This window comes from Berghia stephanieae, chromosome 1, assembly GCF_034508935.2.
Source record: "Berghia stephanieae isolate SIO BIC M18660-M18661 chromosome 1, UCSD_Bste_1.3, whole genome shotgun sequence".
In the NCBI taxonomy this organism is placed as follows: domain Eukaryota; kingdom Metazoa; phylum Mollusca; class Gastropoda; order Nudibranchia; family Aeolidiidae; genus Berghia; species Berghia stephanieae.
Window position 1 is genome coordinate 73889120 of NC_088360.1, and position 20211 is coordinate 73909330.

The 20211-nt window shown below is 37.1% G+C and overlaps 1 protein-coding gene across 28 annotated transcripts in view; it reads right to left on the reverse strand.

Annotated features, from left to right (window-relative positions):
* Positions 1-19687, reverse strand: part of LOC144956536 (EH domain-binding protein 1-like) — a 98801-nt gene extending 79114 nt beyond the window's left edge. For 9 of the 28 annotated variants that reach the window (XM_078887198.1, XM_078887215.1, XM_078887174.1 and 6 more), the window contains exons 1-11: positions 19630-19682; positions 11759-11926; positions 10686-10743; positions 9610-9759; positions 9113-9294; positions 7353-7561; positions 4707-5154; positions 4016-4064; positions 3237-3400; positions 2308-2356; positions 1133-1319 (exon numbers count right to left, since the gene is read on the reverse strand). In XM_078887198.1, coding sequence (XP_078743324.1) covers positions 1133-1319; positions 2308-2356; positions 3237-3400; positions 4016-4064; positions 4707-5154; positions 7353-7561; positions 9113-9294; positions 9610-9759; positions 10686-10743; positions 11759-11859 — 1597 coding nt within the window. In that variant the 5' untranslated portion in view covers positions 11860-11926; positions 19630-19682. Of the gene's footprint in view, positions 1-1132; positions 1320-2307; positions 2357-3236; positions 3401-4015; positions 4065-4706; positions 5155-7352; positions 7562-9112; positions 9295-9609; positions 9760-10685; positions 10744-11758; positions 11987-19060; positions 19115-19625 lie in introns of those variants that run through there. The other 19 variants (XM_078887273.1, XM_078887224.1, XM_078887181.1 and 16 more) reach the window with 11 other exon arrangements.
* Between the last annotated feature and the right edge of the window lie 524 nt (positions 19688-20211).

A 20211-nucleotide genomic window follows, 5' to 3' on the forward strand; every position in this document is an offset into this window, starting at 1 on the left:
CCACACGCTGATGTCTTGTGACCATCTTCTTCTTTGGGCTCCCTCTCCCTCTTTTACCCTCTACAATACCCTCCAGAAGAATTATTTTCAAGGGTGTCATGTCTCTTGATATGTAAAAAAAAAAAAGCAAATTTTAATTTCTGTATCATCTTGATGAGATACGGCTCCTTAATGCCCAGGGACTCTTTTACAATTTGTTTAGTTTCCTTTGCTGTCCACGGAATGCAGAGAATTTTCTGGTATAATTTCATTTCAAATGCATTGAATTTATTCTCATCATTTTTTGTGATTGTACATGATTCATATCCATAAAATGATGTTGGAAATATGCATGTTTTAATGTTTTCATTTTCAGTTGGATGCTTTCACTTTTCCATAATGTCATCATTTTTGTCCATTTTGTTTGGGCAAGTGCTATCCTCCTTTGGATATCTGAGGTCGATTTTCCATTTGCCTCTATTCTTGCCCCAAGATATATAAAATTGTTGACATTCTCAAGTTTTTCTCCATTAATCACAATGTGAGCTTTTGGACTTTTATCCGTGTCCATTACTTAGGTATTTTTAGCATTTAGGACCAGGCCCTTGTCCTCACTATGTCGTTTTACGAATTGCACTAGCCTGTCTTATCCAGAGTTGACAGGAGTGCAGTGTTGTCAGCATATCTCAGATCTAAGATTGGCTTGCCATTTAATTTTGGTGCACTGCAGTTTTTGAGTCTGTGAGAAAAATGCACAAAGTTTTGTCTGATAATGCGCATCACTTATGAGACCTAATAACAAAGTCACAATGCACAGATAGGTACATTTCTTTGAAATGCAATAGGAATGTTATTTTTACTGTCAGTAATGATGTGGGTATGATTGTGTGAGTGTATGTGCGTGTGTATTTTGGTGTATGCATATAAGTATAGGCAGGATGTTTTACTTTTTTGAAAGCTTACTATTTGTGAATTATGAATGTAATCTATGTATTATTTTTAATTCAAAACAATCTGCAAAATTGGAGAAATAAGTTTTGAATTGTAACTATTGAGTTGCCAATAATCATATACAGCAATGTTCTTGTAATATCCATTAAGGAAAAAAAAAAAGAGGGGAGGGGGTGTATACAAAAAAAAAATTAACACAAACCTAGAGTGTAAGTACTCTGACTCGAGCTTGGCCCAATTTGTTGTAACTCTAGTGTCTGTCCAGTAAAGTAAGAACGAAGCTGGTGCAGGTACGTCATGACACACAGTTTGTCTGGTACAGCTAGAAGGACCATGTCTGAGGGTTCTATTACTTTGGGAATGCCCAGTTTGGCAGCTGCATCAAAGGCCTGTTAATGAAACACGAGTTACTTTATCTACTGAAATAAAACATTACTAGTCAGAATGCATAAGTTTTGATATCCCTCCTAATACTTAAAGTCAATTTTCTTTTTTTTTTCCAAAAAAAAATTATTGAAATATGGAACCATTATTAATGCTTATAAAAACGTTTAAGAATGAAATACAGACACAGATTACAACCATCAGAAAAAAATAATAATAAATAAAAAACAATTAAACAAACATACAAACTTGAGCTTTTTTATAGTGCAATATCCACAAAACATGCTCAAAGCACTATACAAGGGATCCCTGGCCAACAGCAACACTTTAATATTGTAAGGCAATATTACAATTTTTTTCCGACAGAGTCAGTGCTGGTGATAGGCCAAGTACTCATTTTAGACAAGGAGTACAGTGAGAGAATGTGAGCCTTTTCCAAGGACTCAACTTTGCAACACTGAGAGTGGGACTCAAACTCCGACCTTCTGATCCTAAGGTGGGAGTCATACCCACAAGACCATACAAGAAAAAGAACCTTATAAGTATTGATTGGTTTCACTTGCTTAAGGAACATCAAAAAGTAATAATGATTTTCATTCATTCAAGGACGCATATTTTCACTAAAATTTCTTTTTGTTTAAATTTTGGATTTAAACTGTATTTGTCACTCTTTCTTTTTAAAAAATTAGAATATTGAGAAGTAAAATAAACCTGCATGAAGCACAATTTACAACTTAGTCTTTTCGTAACATCTCATTCTATTCACTCTCTTTTGACGTATATAACATCTCATTAAGCAGCAGTGCATTCATGTCCTATTTTCTTGTAGGTATTCGTGCCATTTAAATCAATAAGTCTTGACATGTGTCTTCAACAAGAATTTATAAAAAAGAAATCAGTTTTTTATAATAATTAGGTCGTGACCACAGGTCTCATATATCTTATATGAATCACACCTTTTTGTGCCCTTCATGACCATTTCAATAAACTTACAATTTTATTGTTGCCTTTGATGTCAAGAGGATTCAACTTTTGGAAATTTCTGAAAAAAAAAATTAAAATAAACAATTCAAACAATTCAAAAATTCCTTCTAATTTTCTCAGACATTAAATATTCAATACAGAACATAGTGACTGGTTCAAATTCCAGCTATATTCATTGAAATATTTTAAGTACTTAAAACAATCACAAGAAATTCAAATTAAAATCATGAAAGACCTTTTATAAAAACTAGTTAATTTAAATTAATCTTTTTATTTTTACAAATCATCATTTTCCCAACTATTTATATGGTTGTAATTGTATAGTAAGCAGAGCTGCCAACCCCATCTGATGAGAATGTGTACAATGGGACCTCAAAATGGGGGAGATTTCATAAAAATGGGTACAATCCTGAAATCGACGGAAACTAACCATTGTGAAAGTAGAGGAAGGTAAACTTACATAAAGTCACACCGCACAAGCTCAATTGCAGCAACAATGATGTTCCCAAGACTATAATCCAATCCTTTCACAATTTCACTTGGTCACCAAGGTTTCTCAAAAATAATATGAATTACAACTAAGGAAAACTGAAGTGACTCTGTACACTGAAAATGGGTACATCTTGGGGGAAATGCGTACAATCGCTGAAAATGCGTACAATTCCGCATTTTTTGCAGTAGGTTGGCAGCTCTGAGTAAGCGTTAAAGTTAAAGTTCGAAATAGATCAATATTTCTGATTCTCTTAAATCTAATAAAATATTGCATGTAAAGGTTTAATTAGCTTTACTATTACCTACAAATCAAAGTGGAAATTATACAGTGTTAAAAGTTTAAAATATGCCCTTTTTCATCTGCACATTTGAATTAAGACATAAAAAGAAGAGGAAGTAATTATAAGGATTGGTATTGACTGAGATGCATGAGTAAAGCACATTACATCAGGTCAGGCCTGAAACTGTGGACAATGGCACAAAATGCAAGACCATTTCTCCAAGATGTGGTCAAGTTGGTGATTTTGACTCCCCGATGCCCTTTAGTCACTTTGCGACACCACGCTAAGAGGTCATCATGTGGGTTGTGATTGGACGGAGAAGTTTCCATCTGGTTAATGGAGGAAAGTCAAATCATCAAATATGAAACATACTCAGCAAATGTCAGTATAATTCAGTATACATGATTTAGATTGATATAGTTGAAGTCTTAACTTCTCTATTTTCTCCAAATACACTGATAACATCAGGATTTATTAACTGTAAACTATAAGCCAGTTTATGGGGGTTCCCTAAGGGAGTTCTTATAACTCAATTGGTAGAGCACTCGTTTCACATTTAAAGGGACCAAATTCCATCAAAGGGTCCATCCTGGGTGAGGTTAAGATTATTTTTTTTTCTGACCCCCCTGGCCATCCACCAGTGAATGAGTCGCTGGGTCTGTTAGATCTGGCATGAAGTACTTCGCGATAGACTAGCGTCCTTTCTAAAGGGTAGCAAGCATGCTATAGAAATTGATAATTCCGGCTCCATGGGCCTAATGGCTCTGATGGATAAGCTAATTTTACAAGAAGTAAACTGATTTTTTTATCTGTAATTTTAAAAGGGGAAAAAATTATATTGATTAAACAGGAGTTAATCTGGTACTGGTATCTGCAATTTTACTGGTCATCTTTATTGGTTATTAGCTAGGGGTCAAAAGCAGTGTAGAGTTCTAAATTCCTACCCGACTAGAGTTCAAGGCATTTGGGCTTTGATTAGATTCTGGTATGGATCTGGAAAAAATTAAAAAACAAAACAATCTTTACATTTAACTGGTAGTATAGAGCTGATAGTTTTCATACTGTATACCTTACAGAGACATTTCTTATATAATGAATAGAGCAAAGTTGTTGGCATATCATTCACACCAAAAGAATAGAATATGTTATTATTATGATACCTTATGAACTGAAATACACTTTTAAGAATTCGGAACTTTCTAGAACATGTTATCATTAAAAAAAAAAAGAGAAATGGGTCAGGAACTAAGAGCCTGCCTCTAAGAGATAATTGTGATATTATGATCGAAAATGATTTTAAAATAATAACTTCAATTCCATTTTATCTGGACTCTTCTAAGCTTTTCATACTTTGAGTGCAAAGTCCCATGTCAGAAATGTTTTAGGAATCGCCATTTTCATTGAGTCCTGATTCAATGACATAATGTGATAAGATGACCTGTTGCTTTTCAGATCAACTTTATATCTGCTGGAGCTAAATTTGAAAAAGAGCCAGCTCTTCATTTATTGCTGTGTAAACTGATCGGCGGGACCAGGGACCCAGTCCAATTATTCAAGTTTAGGAATTGAGTTCCACTTATATAAGCCTACTTTAAGTTATTTAAACAAAATTATGAAAATTAAACAATGCCATACTCTTTTTCCTCTTCTGCAGGAGGTGGTGGAGTGATAGGACGAATGGATGGGGCCTTTTCCTCTTCAGGAGTGGATGGAGGGGTCCCTTTATAAATAGGTCGCTCCGTTGCCGACTGTGAAGTGCTAAGTGTTAGAGTCTTTTTATTTCTAGAATCACTTTCTTTTGACATTAATGAAGGCGGTAAGGTGGCTGACTTTGACATTTTTGAGTTTCCTGTCTTAGTATTGGAAAGCTCCATAGATAAAGGTCTATGATGAGGAATAACATCCCTTACAGGCGTGGAGGTTTTTATGTTGGGAACACTAGAATTTTCCTTCCCTGTATCTTCAAATGGATTAGATATTTTATAAGTCTCAAAAGCAGCTCCTATGTCATCTTCTTCCTCTTCTTCATTTTCATCAAAAGGATTTAAATCAGCAACATTATCTTCAATTTCGTCTTCGTCACCTGCAACAGAAAAAATAAAAGGGTGTGAATAATCCTTACAAGGAAAGGAAAAGAGATATCCCTATCCACACTAAATAAGAGTATTCAGTTTGATTTTTAATTTGTAAAATTGGGAGTGAAAATAAAACAAATTATGTATCATCAACAATAGTTTACCGAATCATAATTATGGGGGAGAATTTACCCTTTACTTTACACACATCCCAACATAAACTTGCTGCCTATCTCCTTCAATAAACACAACCCTTAGTGACCCTTCAAGAGATATCAATGTATGGAATCCATGGGTACAGTATATCTGTCTAATGACTATCTGTCCAATGGTATTAGTCTTATGATAAGTGAATATGTCATTTGAGACTGACATAGGGTGGAGAAGCGGTGTGAACAGCAAATGTAGTGTGTCCAAAGGCAATAGCATCTGACCACGTCCTCTTATACAATTTTCAATGTGTTTTTCACAGGGATGATAAAATATCATATGTAGGAAATGCCTGACTTCCATATTCATAGCCCTGTGTTTGCATTTGACCATATTGTCTAATCAATTTAAAAGTAGCCTTTTATCAAAAAATTTCCTTCTATCACTAAGAATATATGTAATGTATAAAAATATAGCCAGAACAAAACCGATATCAACCTTAATTTCTTTTTCTTTAAAGGAAAAATATTTAAATTCAAAAACATTTATGGTAACTCCTCATAGTCATAGGTCAATCAGCAGAATCTACAAAATCACAAATAATTTATGAGAATGTGAGATTGTCAATAATTGACAGTATAGAACTAATAGCAAGGAAAAGAACTTTAAAATTTGCAAATTTTCAAAAGAGAGAAGAAAATCTCATAAAAACAGCATCGTATCAAGCAATCGTGTGAAATGATCTCATCACACAACAAATAGTTCCCTTTGAATAATTTTACAGATCAAGGCAAACGAGTCATGACCTTTCAGTTATTCGACATTAATGCTACTTCAGTTCGGGTTTTATGCCCTTTTCAGGATTTCTATTTTAGATTTAGTTATATTTTTATAGCAAATTCAAGCTTTATCTAGCCTTCCAAATTATACTGCAATGTATCATAATGGTTAATACTATACTGTTATGAATCTATAAGCCTGTCCAAATACATACACAACTTCTTGTATCCTATTCAACAACCAATCATTAATCCTTTTCTTTTCATTTTTTTTTTCTTTTTGTTGTTGGGATGTGTTCAGTAAGGAAATATTTTGAGCATTTTCTTGTTAAAAAGATCAGAGAAACGCACCTGCTCTCATTCCTTTAACTTTGAAAAACAAGCAGCATAGGTATCAAAAAGCACAAAATCATGCAATATCAATATAAAATAGTTTTCAGGGATATTCTTTATTCGCAAAAGCCTTTTGAAAAATATTGAGTATTGAGTAAGCAATGAGGGTGATGAGAGGATAGGTGACAATATGATAGCAGGCATTATCACCAGTCTTGCATTCTTTAAAACATATCATTCGCTCATATGTGAATGAGTACCTGGCTAAGGCAAGGGTAGATCAATGATTTAAAAAAGGTGCCTCATAGGTCATTTTTAAGCTATGAGACTGAAATTTGGTTCCTGATGGAATGAAGTACAGAGAGCATGCAAAAACCCTAAAAATGAGGCGTTTATCATCAGAATTGTTAAAATTAGAAGCTTCATGACGTTTGAACAAATCATTACTACTTGGTATACCTCCCTATTCAGCACAGTCAATCCATCTGGTTAATTCTTCAAAGAAAATTTGAACACAATATATTCTTGCATAGTTTTGCTATTTTCAGACAGCAAATTCATGATTGGTTTCAGGTTCTTTAATTGTTCACTACCTGTTAAATATATCTTATATTTCTTATTAACAACTTCATTGGTAACGTGCTGACCTGAATTTCGCTCTTTGCCTGTGTCTCTCTTAATGTCTGTTATTGTTAAAGGATCTAAAAATGTCATTGGTGGTTGAGTTGAATATATGGGCAATGGCAATTGACAAACAAATTTAATAATATCTTCATATATTCCATCAATTTAACATTGCTTTTTCAAAAGATATTTCCTTTAGCTTTGTAGTATCTTGTTTTCATGTTGCAAGCTTTTTTGTTAGTACACATAATAAATAATGTAAACAAGCACTGATAAATGCCTCTTCATCAACTAAAAAAAAAACATAAAGTGTAGTTTACCAAAGGGATTGTAGGATTCATGCTGGGTGTCATTCTCTTCAAATGGATTACCCAAATGACTCATTTGAGCTGCAATGTCACTGATCTGGTCTCGCCCTGACTGGCTTATGTCCACCGCGCTTTCATCTTCTTCTTCCAAATCATCCAGGTTGCCAATGTCTGTTTTCCCCATACTCATCAAACTGGCCACACTCTGCATGTCCTCATCTCTAATGTAGTAAAGCAAATGACAATTTTATATATTCATATATGAATGAAAACCAATAGCATAGGTGGGAAATGACAATGATTGTTTCAGCAGAAGTTTGACAAAAAAAACAAAAAATTGGGGGGGGGACTATGAAATAAAATGACAACATAATCCTCTGGAAGATTCAGAAAATTTCATGGTAATTAATCCACTTGAATATTTTTACCTCTTTAGGGTAATAATCTTCATGTTAAAACATCTGGTGGAAATGTAAAATATGAATTCCATTTTAGCAGAAAGCTCCAATTTCGAAGAAATTATAAGCTGTGATAGTCAATTAAATGTAAGATATTTACTATATGAAGAATAATGAGGAAATTAAAATATGTTTCGGCCACTAAGAGTTACTGCTGACCATGCCAAACACAATATTTGCATATTTAAAAGAGAGAACTCCCCCCCCCCCCCCCCCCCCAACCCGCCTCCAAATATCATTCTCTATTTTTTTTTTCAGTACAATCATTGCAATATTAATACTTGGAGATACAAAAGAAAGATGAAATTGTTCAAAAATTTAAACAAGTTTTAAAAAGATTTCATGAGAGGTAAAATTACATACGAGAAACAACAAATCTATGAAAAAGAATTTTTGGCCACCCCCCCCCCCCCCCCCCCCCCCCCCCACACACACACACAACCCATCCCATGAAAAATTACAGTATAAGTTTTAGACATTAACATGCAAAAGGATGCTACTAATCTTATGATACTATTTATTTTCACATAACAGACTTATATCATATGTTTGGGATACCTTCTTTTTTTAGTGACACACAATTTCAAACGAAAAATAAAATGTTCAATCTCGCATTGACACTGTTCAACTGGAATTCTCTTACTGATTGAAGAAATTTGTTTTTTGCAACCAATTTGATGACCTTAAATGTCATCCCACATGGACTTAACGGATCCCAAGTGGATTTAAGTCAGGATTCATTGGAGACCATTAGTCTTTAAAAATAAATCAAATGTCATTTTCTCTTAAGTAAGACTATAGTATTACCTGTGTGGAAAGTTGCTGCATCTTATTGAAAAACAAATGACTGATCAGAGTAAAAATGTGGTTTATTAGGAAACACTCTGATGTGTCCATGATGTGAAAGAAACAAGGCTCAAGTTTGGAAACCTGATTATTAAACGAATTTGTTAAATCCAGTATAGCTTCTTAACCGGTGGAGAATTTTAATTAAATTTGGCAACCATTAACCACGGGTCTTATGTGGCCTTTAAGTGTTGCAAGCTTTGCAAAAAATTGTAAATACATCCAAAAATAAAAAATGAGTAAGAATGGAAAAAAATAAAATAAAAAACCACTAGATTCCAAAGAAAAAGGCTATTAAAAGCTATTTACTCACTGATACTAGCTAGTATACAAATGTAAGGTATGAAACTGACAAGAGAAGGAGAAAATTATTAAATGGACACAAATAGGAGACTGGACAAAAGTGAAAGTCTTACACAAAAACTCCTGCTTTCTTTTTCTTTCTATTAAATAGTTTCAAATTCTTACGTGGCTTTTCCCTCACGGATGAAGACACATGAAATTGTCACATGCAATGACGCTGAAATAATTTTTCGGCTGACTGGCTTCATCTTGAGTTTCAAAGTTGTTTGGGTTGGAATAGGACTTGCGTAGTCCTTCATATTGATAGCACACTGGGCAAGAACTTTACGACTGCCTTTTGATGAACTCTGAAATAATTTTGAAGAGAAAAAAATTGTGATAAAAAACAATTCATTTCACGACAAGTTTTGATAAAATCTTAAAAGGGAATAATACTTTTGTTTAAAAGCTTAATCTCATCATTCCACTTATATTCAATTAAGAACTGACACATCCAGAAAAGACAATACTTAAAAATAGGAATAGTAGAGATCGGTAGGGGGCTTTCATAACATATCAAACTGTACTGAATGGTAGGGGCCAGGCATTTCAATCTGGGTAAATTACATCTTGTAGAACCAACTTTGGCAAAATGATGTACATAACATGTACCAATAACTTACATCTTCTATAGTGAATATCCACTCTTTGTCTTCATATTCATGCTGCCGAGAGTCTCTGAATAAGGTCACTGTGATATCAATATTTTCTGGAACAGTCCATGTTACAAGGCCGAGGTATGGGTTCTGAATTGTCGGTTCCCATTTGTAAGGCTGGAGAGTACACAAGTGAAAACAATAATAAGCCATTCAGTACTTTGTATAAATATGTTCATTCAATAAGTAGCACAAACTGAATTATCGAATTATCATTCACATACATAGCCTGTAACTCTAGCCCATGTAAATGTGTACAATGAAGAGCCAAAATGAGGTAAGATTTTTTTAATGCATAAAATTCTGTAAAAACGATAATTAGCATAAAATCTGATAATAGGCAATTAAACCATACTAGCAATAATATAATCGATGTTTAAATAAATGAATAAACTTACACTTTATAGACTATGTAAATATTATCAACTTCCAGATCCATGTATAAATCTGATATGACCCAGCCAGATAATATTATATTGAACTCATTTCATGAACTTCTGGATCACGAAACAGATAGTGTTAAAGTACACCAATGTATGAATGCTAAAAATGCTTAAATAATAGAAATACAATCCTCAGCATTATGTGTACAATGAATGAAAATGCACAAAAATACGCATTTTTTACATAACGTTGGCAAAACTGCATAGCCCAGTTGTCCCTGCCTATCACCCGTCACAACGATTCGCAGCTTTCAAACAAAATCCTATTATAGGATGTTCTTTTGACCTGAAAATCGACAATTAGGAACCATGAACTGTAGAGTGAATAACACAGATAAGCAGCTCAGGCATCCCTGATTGATGCTTTTTTACTATCCTACCCGTTCTGTTTAATAACGATGAATATTTATCAATCACGTTCTATTTTGCCATGTTCTTGTCTTACAACGGGCTTTTATTAGTTTTCACCCTTGATATCCATTGTTTAAGATTAGGTACACCTTAATTTTCAAAAGAAACATGTCAAAACTTATGGTGAAAAAAAGAAAAGAGAAAAAAAATAATTTTTAAAATCCAAACTATTGAATGTTTTTCTCTTACCTTAGTTGGCCTTCTTCTGTTTCTACGTGTCCATACCACACATAATTTTTGAGGTTGCCTATAAACATAAGATTTGAATAAATCATACGAATTTGAAAGAATGTCAGAAAGAAATTCTTGACTCATAACTCAACCAAGAATACGCACACAAAAACACACATGTATATACACCAACAGACACACACACACACACAAGCACACACTAGGAAATCAATATCTGGTAATGAGGTTTTCATTTGAACACATAGCTTATCATTTGTCAGAAGATAAAGATAAAAAGACTTTGACACAACACTACCTTAATAAATCCTTATGTTTTACAGTGATAATAAAATAAATAAATAAATAATATAATAATAATAATAATAATAATAATAATAATAATAATAATAATATATAATAATAATAATAATAATAATAATAATAATAATAATAATAATAATATTATAATAATAATAATAATAATAATAGTCAGAAGAAGAAGAAGAAGAAGAAGAAGAAGAAGAAGAAGAAGAAGAAGAAGAAGAAGAAGAAGAAGAAGAAGAAGAAGAAGAAGAAGAAGAAGAAGAAGAAGAAGAAGAAGAAGAATAAACGTTTTTAGGGTTATAAAAGAAATCCTTCGTCTTTTCTTTATTCATGTCTAATGTAATAGTAATAATTATCACTCTATTCTTTACATCATCACAATTCTCCTTTTCATGGTTTGAACCTATATGATTACATCAGATGGTTTAAAAGAATTACAAAAAAACATCAGCTATGAAAATCAAACAATATCTCCCAGTGGCAATCAGTAATATGAGAGAATTATAAAACAATATTATATGCCATAAGAAAACATAAAAGAAGATTGAGCCCATAAATGATTATCAACATCAATTAATAAATTCAAATATGAATTAAACCACCTAATAACAATTATTCAAATTAGTTCAAAAGACTCAGAGAGATGTACACTAGAATCGAATATTTGATCATGTGTATGATTGATCACTCAATTCTACCGTAACACTTCTCTGATACATTAAACACAGCACTCAGATCCACAGCAGATAATTACATATCACGTTTACCATTTTTTAGAGCATTCAACAGATAGCTCCTGATACGAAGCTGTGAACTGAAACTTGGAAGCTGATTTCCCAACTCTTTGAAGTCTTTTCCACACAGACATATCGGTCTTGATGTATCCAACAGTTCATTCACATCCTTTTCATTTCAGATCATGCACAAAAGATGTTCTGTTTGATTGATTTCAAATTTAAAAATTTGGCTATAATCTGAAATCAAAATGAGTAATTGTTAAAAAGATATGAATCACACACCTCTGTTTATCGACAAACTGTATACATATGTAACTATCATAACAGTGTGTCTCTGCATTTTGGTCTTCTACTACTACTACTACTACTACTACTACTACTACTACTACTACTACTATTACTCTACTACTACCACTACTACTACTACTACTACTACTACTACTACTACTATTACTCTACTACTAACTACTACTACTACTACTACTACTACTAATACTACTACTACTACTACTACTACTACTACTACTACTACTACTACTACTACTACTACTACTACTTCTACTAATCATAATAATAATAATAATACATACATACATACATACATACATACATACATACATACATACATACATACATACATACATACATACATACATACATACATACATACATAATAAGAATTTTTTGCATCGGCTACAGTACCATACTTTGGGATTTTTCTTCTTTACGGTATATTTAAAATACTAAGGGTCTGGGATGAGTGAACATTTGGATGCCTACATTAACGCAGTGGATTATGTTGTGATTACGATAACTGAACTCCCTACAAGCTTGAGCAGGGGTTTACTTTTCACGAGATTCATGTGCAGTACTCACTAACATTGTCACCCTGGGTTCAAAATGACACAGCAAATTGTACACTTTGAAGACACTTGACATCTTCTCCACGTGAAAGAGAATCAACAAACCATTACTGTAAATGTTATAAAGTTTGCTTTTGCTTCATATTTTATTGCAAACGAAAAGATGAAAGGAAGTCAACATAGTCAGAAAACTGTTTGGTCTATCACTATACGTATTCAAAATTCGTAATGTCACATAAAATATAAGCTCCTCTATGCAAAAATCACATTTCGTAACTTTGGAGGAATTTGCGATATTCAGTGCGCACAAGACTTGGAACGGACTATACTACTATTATTATTATTTGTATCGTTAATGTCATTAGCACTATTATTATTTATTATTATTATTACAAGCGATGTCCAATAGATGTTCAGTACATAGTGCTCTCTCTCTCTCTCTCTCTCTCTCTCTCTCTCTCTCTCTCTCTCTCTCGCTCTCTCTCTCTCTCTCTCTCTCTCTCTCTCTCTCTCTCTCTCTCTCTCTCTCTCTCTCTCTCTCTCTCTCTCTCTCTCTAAATTTAAACTGTTTTTAATTATATACATAGCATTTAAGTTTTTTATGATCTTAATTTATCACAAAGGAGACTGTTAACTATCAAGATGACTAACTAATACAGATGGTAATGTGGCACAAACTGACACACACTCTATCATTATTATCATATAGATATTTTGGTAAAAAACATTAATTGGTTTGATCTCTATGAAACCTATAACATTATTATGTGCCTTTCAATGCAATTCTAATGATATCAATTATTTAGAAAATCAGATAATCGGAAGAAAAGTTATTGTAAAAATTGAAACACCTATTCACCTTTTTAATTAAATGACAGATTTTGTAACCTGAAACTGAAACCGTTGCTTTTCTGGCAGTGACCACCATTGGATTTTAAAAATAGCCCAAAACATTTTAAAGTTATGATTTCTCTGGGATGAACTTGGGGCATGAGGGATAAAATTTTGACCTGAATTCAATCTTAATAAAACCAAAACGGACAGTTTTTAAGACAATACCAACATCTATGATCACTAGTCAACTATTATAATTGAAAGTATTTTGAGTCACTGAACATCCAAATGTCATTATTTGTGTGCACGTTTCTTAACTTTTGTGTACAATTGTGTTTTTGGCTCGACTACTTTGCTAGCAGAGGCAGCAGCTTCTTATGGTTCACACTATTATGTTATGACGATCGACCCAATCAGCAAAGTCCGGTCCGCATTCGTGCACCGTCGCGAACCCGCCTGGTAGCATCGTCACAACACACCTTTCGACTAGATGCTCTGCCGTTTCGGGTTCTTGTCCACAGCGTGGACATAAAGGACAGGAAGTTAGACCCCACTGATGTAACGCACCGGCCGTTAGGCAGCTCCTCGACCGAAGCCGATTCGCAGCTACCCAGTGTCTCCTCTTACTGGTATCAAAGCCTGGCAACTTCTCACCAAGCTTAGAGGAGTGTAGGTCCCCGCCCCCACGAGGGATTGAATTCGTCCAAACCGACTTCCATCTCGTATGTGCAGCTCTGTCCGTAGTCAGGGATTCTGCGTACAAGGGTTGCCGGGACTTATTTCGGCTCGAAACGGGGGCACCGTTCATTATGCGCATGAGAGGGGTATCCCCATTCCCTCTCTCTTTGATCTTACTCAGCCAGTTTCCCGTAATGGTCTCTCTCCGGACATCGGGGGGCTGGATCGCTGCCATTACCGGGCCCCATTCTCTAGGGGTTGTTGCTAGCGTTCCCGACACTATGTGCATCGACTTGCGAAGTTTTACATCCACCTTCTCAACGTTTCTGCTTCTACCCCACACTGGAGCGCAATACTCCGCGGTGGAATAGCATAGTGCCAGGGCAGATGTTCTCAGGAGCGCTTGGCTAGCGCCCCAAGTCGATCCCGCCAGCTTCCTCAGAAGACTATTCCGCTTCTCTATCTTCCGGGCAACCCCTTCGAGATGAGCCCGATAGGTAAGGCTGCGATCCAACGTCACCCCTAAATATTTTGGACGCGGCTCATATGGGAGTGGCTGGTCCCCGACTAGGACATTCAGTTTACGGGTGTGCCAACCACTGCATAAGTGAAATGCAGTGGCCACGGTTTTTGAAGTGTTCATCTTCAGGTACCACTTGTCAAAGTAGGATTTGAGTCTGGTGACGTCCTCGCTGAGTACGCTCTCGAGACGGGTCCACACTTTACTCTGAGTAACGAGTGCCCAGTCGTCTGCGTATCCCAGCCTCAGGGAGGAAGTGTTCGGCATATCGCTAATGTAAACGTTAAACAACATTGGCGCAAGTACCGACCCCTGAGGGACCCCATTCTTCAATTTCCTTACTTTGCTCGTGACGTCTCCCAGCGCGACGTGGAATTGCCTTTCCCCTAAGATCGAAGAGAACAACTTCAAGGTCTTTTTGCACCTTATGATTTTTGCAAGTTTGAGCATTAACCCATCGCACCAGACCGTATCGTACGCCGCTGATAGGTCTATAAACACAGCACCTGTTTGCTGTTTTCTCTCGAATCCGTGCTCAATATGCTCTGTAAGGGCAATGACCTGCTCCGTGGTGCACCTCCCTTCCCTGAAGCCTGCCTGCTCTGGTGGCAGGGCAGCGTCTAGGACCGGCCCCCATCGGTTTAATAGAACACGCTCCAACAATTTGTAAAGACAGCTCAGCAGCGATATGGGTCTGTAACTGTCTGCCTCCTTCGCCGGCTTCCCTGGCTTCAGGATGGCAACTATCTTCGCGTGCTTCCACACTTGTGGAAGCTTTCCTTTTGCAAGGACGTCCGACATTGCCTCTGCTAGCCAGGCCCGTGCCCTGGGGCCCAGATGCGTCACCATATCGGGATATACACCATCTATCCCTGCTGCTTTGCCGTTCTTTACTTCGCTAATGGCTGCACCCACTTCTCGGGGACTGAACGGGGCCGTCCAGTCCGACTCCTCCGCAGGTAGCGAGTCCAAAATCGTACGGTACGCCTTGCGGACACCGCGCTCAAAAGCCTGATTAGGGACCCGCTTGCTACGGTTCTTAATATTCTTGGCAATTGTGTCTGCCTCGCATTCCGGTGCAGCCTTCGCGAAATTCCGATCTGGGTCCAATTTCTTTATCAGACGCCAAGCGTGGCGGCTGGAGTGTGTAAAGTCGAGACTTTCCACGGTCTCCTGCCACCGTTGCTTCCTTCCCTCTGCCAGAGACTGGAGTAGTCTATCGGCTGTGTCCTGGGACTGGGTCTGCTGGTACTCTCGGTACAGCTCTTCCGACTCTGCTGTCCAGCAAGGGGTGTAGAATTTCCGTTTGCCCCGTGGAATAGAGCGTTGAGCGCTCTTAACCAGTAGCCTACTAAATCTGGTTATATTCTTGGACTTGGGAGGAATGGCAGGGCAGACCTGCTCGATATAGGAACTGAATTCCTCCCAGTCAGCCTTCCTGAAATTCCATCTGCAAAGTGGGAGAGACTGCACCCTCGGTATTGTCACCCCAGCTGTGACAAGAACCGGCCTGTGCTGGCTATGCGGAAAGTCCCCGAGGACTGTCCGCTTCACCTGCAACGGTTCACCGTTCGCGCCTTTCGTTACGAGGGTGAGGTCTGGAGTATACTCCTTCTTATGGCGGGTACCCCGGAAGGTACCCTTGGCTGTAGGATCGTACACTAGGTGCAGATCATTACAGTCCATCCATGAGCGGAGTTGTCTTCCTGCCTCGTTGCAGTCTCGGTAGCCCCATTCGTGATGGTGGCTATTAAAGTCTCCCAGACAGATGGAAGGATGGCTGACCACCGGTACCGGTGGTGTAGTCCAAGTCGCTCTAGGTGGTTTGTAAATATTATGCAAACACAGTCCACCTACTTCCACGGAAATTCGGTTCACCCCATTGCTGTCCGTTACGCTCTCAATGACCCTTACCTTCGATGGCTCTTTAGCGTAAACGCTAACCCCTCCTTTGAGCCTCGAAGTGTCCTCGCGTTGGACCACCGTATAGCCTGGGATCTGGAATCGGGAAGATTGCGCGCCTGAATAAAGGTGGGTCTCCTGTAAAAGGAGGATATCAACGCAATGAACGGCCAGTAGCTTTGATAAAAGCTCATTTTTTGCCATACTCTGGCTCTCGACGTTCAGGGACAATATACGCGTCAGTTCGCCATCCCCGCCGTCGCATTTTCCAATCGGCAGGCCGCGAATCGATTGATGCATGGGACGTTTGCTTTTTTCTCGGACGTGCCGACGACCCGGGCGACACGAACGCGGTATTATTTGGCTAGGCGGCAGACCGCTTCGCCATTGACGGGACTGTTCGGGACTCGACATAAGGACAATAGTGTGGCGCCCGGGATAGGGCTGCTATTCGGGCACCGGGTTTGGATCAAATTTAGTCACACACCGGGGCGAGCAGCTCATGTGGCTCGTTGGCTCGATACCCGGGATGGTCTCGTGACGGTCGACCGGGATTTACACCTTTGCCCTCCCGTGTGCCTCAAGCCCCCTCACCAACTGCAAGGTAAAGATCCACGAGGGGGTGCAGAGGCAGAATAATATTCTTCCGCCATAGAGAGACAGATTGTTTTTCAATAAGCTCGCAAGACAACATATTTTTAAAGTTTATTTAAGAGTTAAAAAGTGAAGGGGGCGGGGTGGTTAAATGGCAACCTTCACCCAGCAATACAAACAAAATGGCAGATCTGCAACATAAACAAACAGACAAAATATGACTGAAAAAGAACGAAAGAGGGGTGGAGGGGGTTCAACTCAAATTTAAAAAGTGATTTTTACACCAGTTTCCAGCATCAATCCTTTGCTCTACATCCAAAGAAAAATAACAAAAACGGTCATACATAGCGCTATCATTTACACGTTTGTTTTGTATTGTTTTTGTTTTTAAGGGTTTTACAGCACTTGTGACACATTTAGGTTATATCAGCGCCAGTAAAAAGAAGAAAATGGGATAGTCAAAAGTTCTAGAATTACAAATAAAGCACCCAAGAAAAATTAAGACAAAGGGGAACTGGGAACAAATAGGGATCAGATGTAGATTCCAAGAGCACATTATCAAAGTACTAAATTTGAGATCATCTAAGTCTCATCCAGACACAAGCACAGGTCCTCACTAAAAGGAATACACTCAAATGTTTATAAATCATATACAATATGTATACAAAACATAATACAGTGCATAACAGAGAGAGGACTTACAAGGAAAAAAATACCATCTCCCAAAACTAACTTTACATTTGACTGTTTCCCTCTCAGTCAGGGTATCCGGCCAGGGCCAGGACAAAACCAAGTAATCTCATTCCAAGACAAAGACAGAAAGCAATTGGAAAACAGATATAGGGGGATAGAAGACACAGTAAGTACCTTCCTGCCCACTATGGGAGGTCAGGATCCCCACCCAGTTACATGTTTGTTGTTATTGTGTTAAAATTAAAAATTGACCATGATGGCATGCATGATGATGCCAATGGCCAATGGTGCGAATTTCGAATTGTCAATTTCTGTTTTTATTTTCACCATCCAAAACTAAACGATACCCCCTTAATTATCCACGATCAGAAGAGTTACAAAAATATACTGATTTTAATCCAAACAAAAAAAAAAATAAACCAAATCGACCAAATGATAGGATAATTTCTCCGGGAGGCCTTCCGAAAACTCCTACATCCCCGGTATTCTTGTTTTTTATAATGTTCTAATACTAGGGGGGTTTGGGAGGGGGGGGAACTTTTTTTTTAAAGTATCCCCCCTCCCAAAACCCATACTAGGTACTTTGGTAAACGTCCATTTGGCCCTCCAGCAGGGAGCCGATAAATGGCCTAGTGGCTGTGACCCGATTTTTTGGACTTTTGAGTGACGGGTCTCAGAAAAAGTTCCATAGATTTTTTGTTTATGGATGGATTTTAATGATTGATGTCTTATTTTCTTCAGGAGAAATTACTCTATCGTTTGGTGTAGTTTATTTTAAAATCAATGACAATTTAGTATAACTTTTGATTGTGGATAAAATAGGGTATAATTTAGCTTTGGATAATTAAAAGATTAGAACTTGGTAAATCAAAATTTCATGCTGGCACGTTTATTTAACATCTTAACTTTTTTATAAAATTAAATTCAGGGCAAAGTTGTATACCGCATCCATGAAATTCGTTCCAGTAAAATCCTTACTCAAATCTTAGCGGCCATTATAGACCAGTTTTGAAATCCAAATGGTGGTTACTACCGGAAATGCAACAATTTTCAGGTCACAAAGTCCGTCAGTAAATAACAAAGGCAAATAGAAGACCATTCTTCAGCCTTTAAACTAACATAACTTTTTTTCTGCTTATCTGATTTTCACAATTTTGGTATCATTAGAATCGTGTTGAAAAGCACTTTAAAATGATATAGGTTTCATTGAGCTCAATCCAATTTGAATTTTTTTACCAAAGTACCTACCCATACTAGAACAAGAATACTGGGGGGGGGGGGGTGTAGGAGCTTTCGGAAGGACTGAAGTAGAAAAGGGAAGGTCATAATCATTAAATCATTGAAATCAAAATTAAAATCCACCCGAGTCCGAGTGAAAACGAAAAAAAAAACATAATGAAATGATATGATTATGATGATTATGATATGATGGATATTTTTCTGGGACCCATCACTCAAAAATCCTGAAAATTGGGTCACAGACACAATACCATTTATCAGCTCACTGCTGGAGTGTCAAATCGAAGTTTTCAAATTCAAAGTTAAACCTATCCCCAACCAGCAGTCCCCCAGTCCCAGCCCAGCAGACGTCTCCGTCCGTCTAGACTTGACGTCTAAGTCAAAGTCGTAGTCCGGGAACAATCTCAGCGTTTATTTATCGGTTCAGTTTCTAGCAGTTTAAATCATCTTGAAATATTCTTAGTACACGTTAATTAAGGTTATGGTATTTCACAATCGTGCAATATAATAACGATGGACTCCTTTTACTTTTACAACACCACACCAATTCATCAATCACAAATCTCAATTTCACTTGCCTTTCAGTATCAACAACACAAACAATCCACCATCTTGATCAAAATTAAATCACGTGATATCCGGTATCGCTCAAGGCAGGTATTTTTCACTGTAAAAAGTGAAATACGTAATTGCTTTCTATTTTTTCCACAGTCATGTTTTCCTTCTCTTTGAAAAGAGGAAGGCAATTTTTTCACTGTAACAAGTGAAACAATTGCACAGCAATTTTTTCACAGTAATATTTTTATCTAAAAGAGCTCTCTAATAGTAATAGCCATTTTGCTCCTAACTGCTGTACTGCAATAGATTGCTCATTTCTGATCAGATAATAAAGAGGCGTGGCCCTCGTGTTTCACTGCACTTGGATCAAAGTGTCTGTGCGGATTAACCCTGGGACTCTGGTGAACACCTGTGCGGATTGGACCATTTAAAATGGACACCATGGAGATTATATCAAGGATGATGGGAGGCAAATATTAGAGGGGAGGAAACCGATAGACCCTGGGAGTTGAACAGCTAATAAGTGGAGATTAAACCCAGGATTTTGATTTTGAGATGTGATCACCAGTGGGGATTAAACCTGGGGATATGGAATGGCGGCG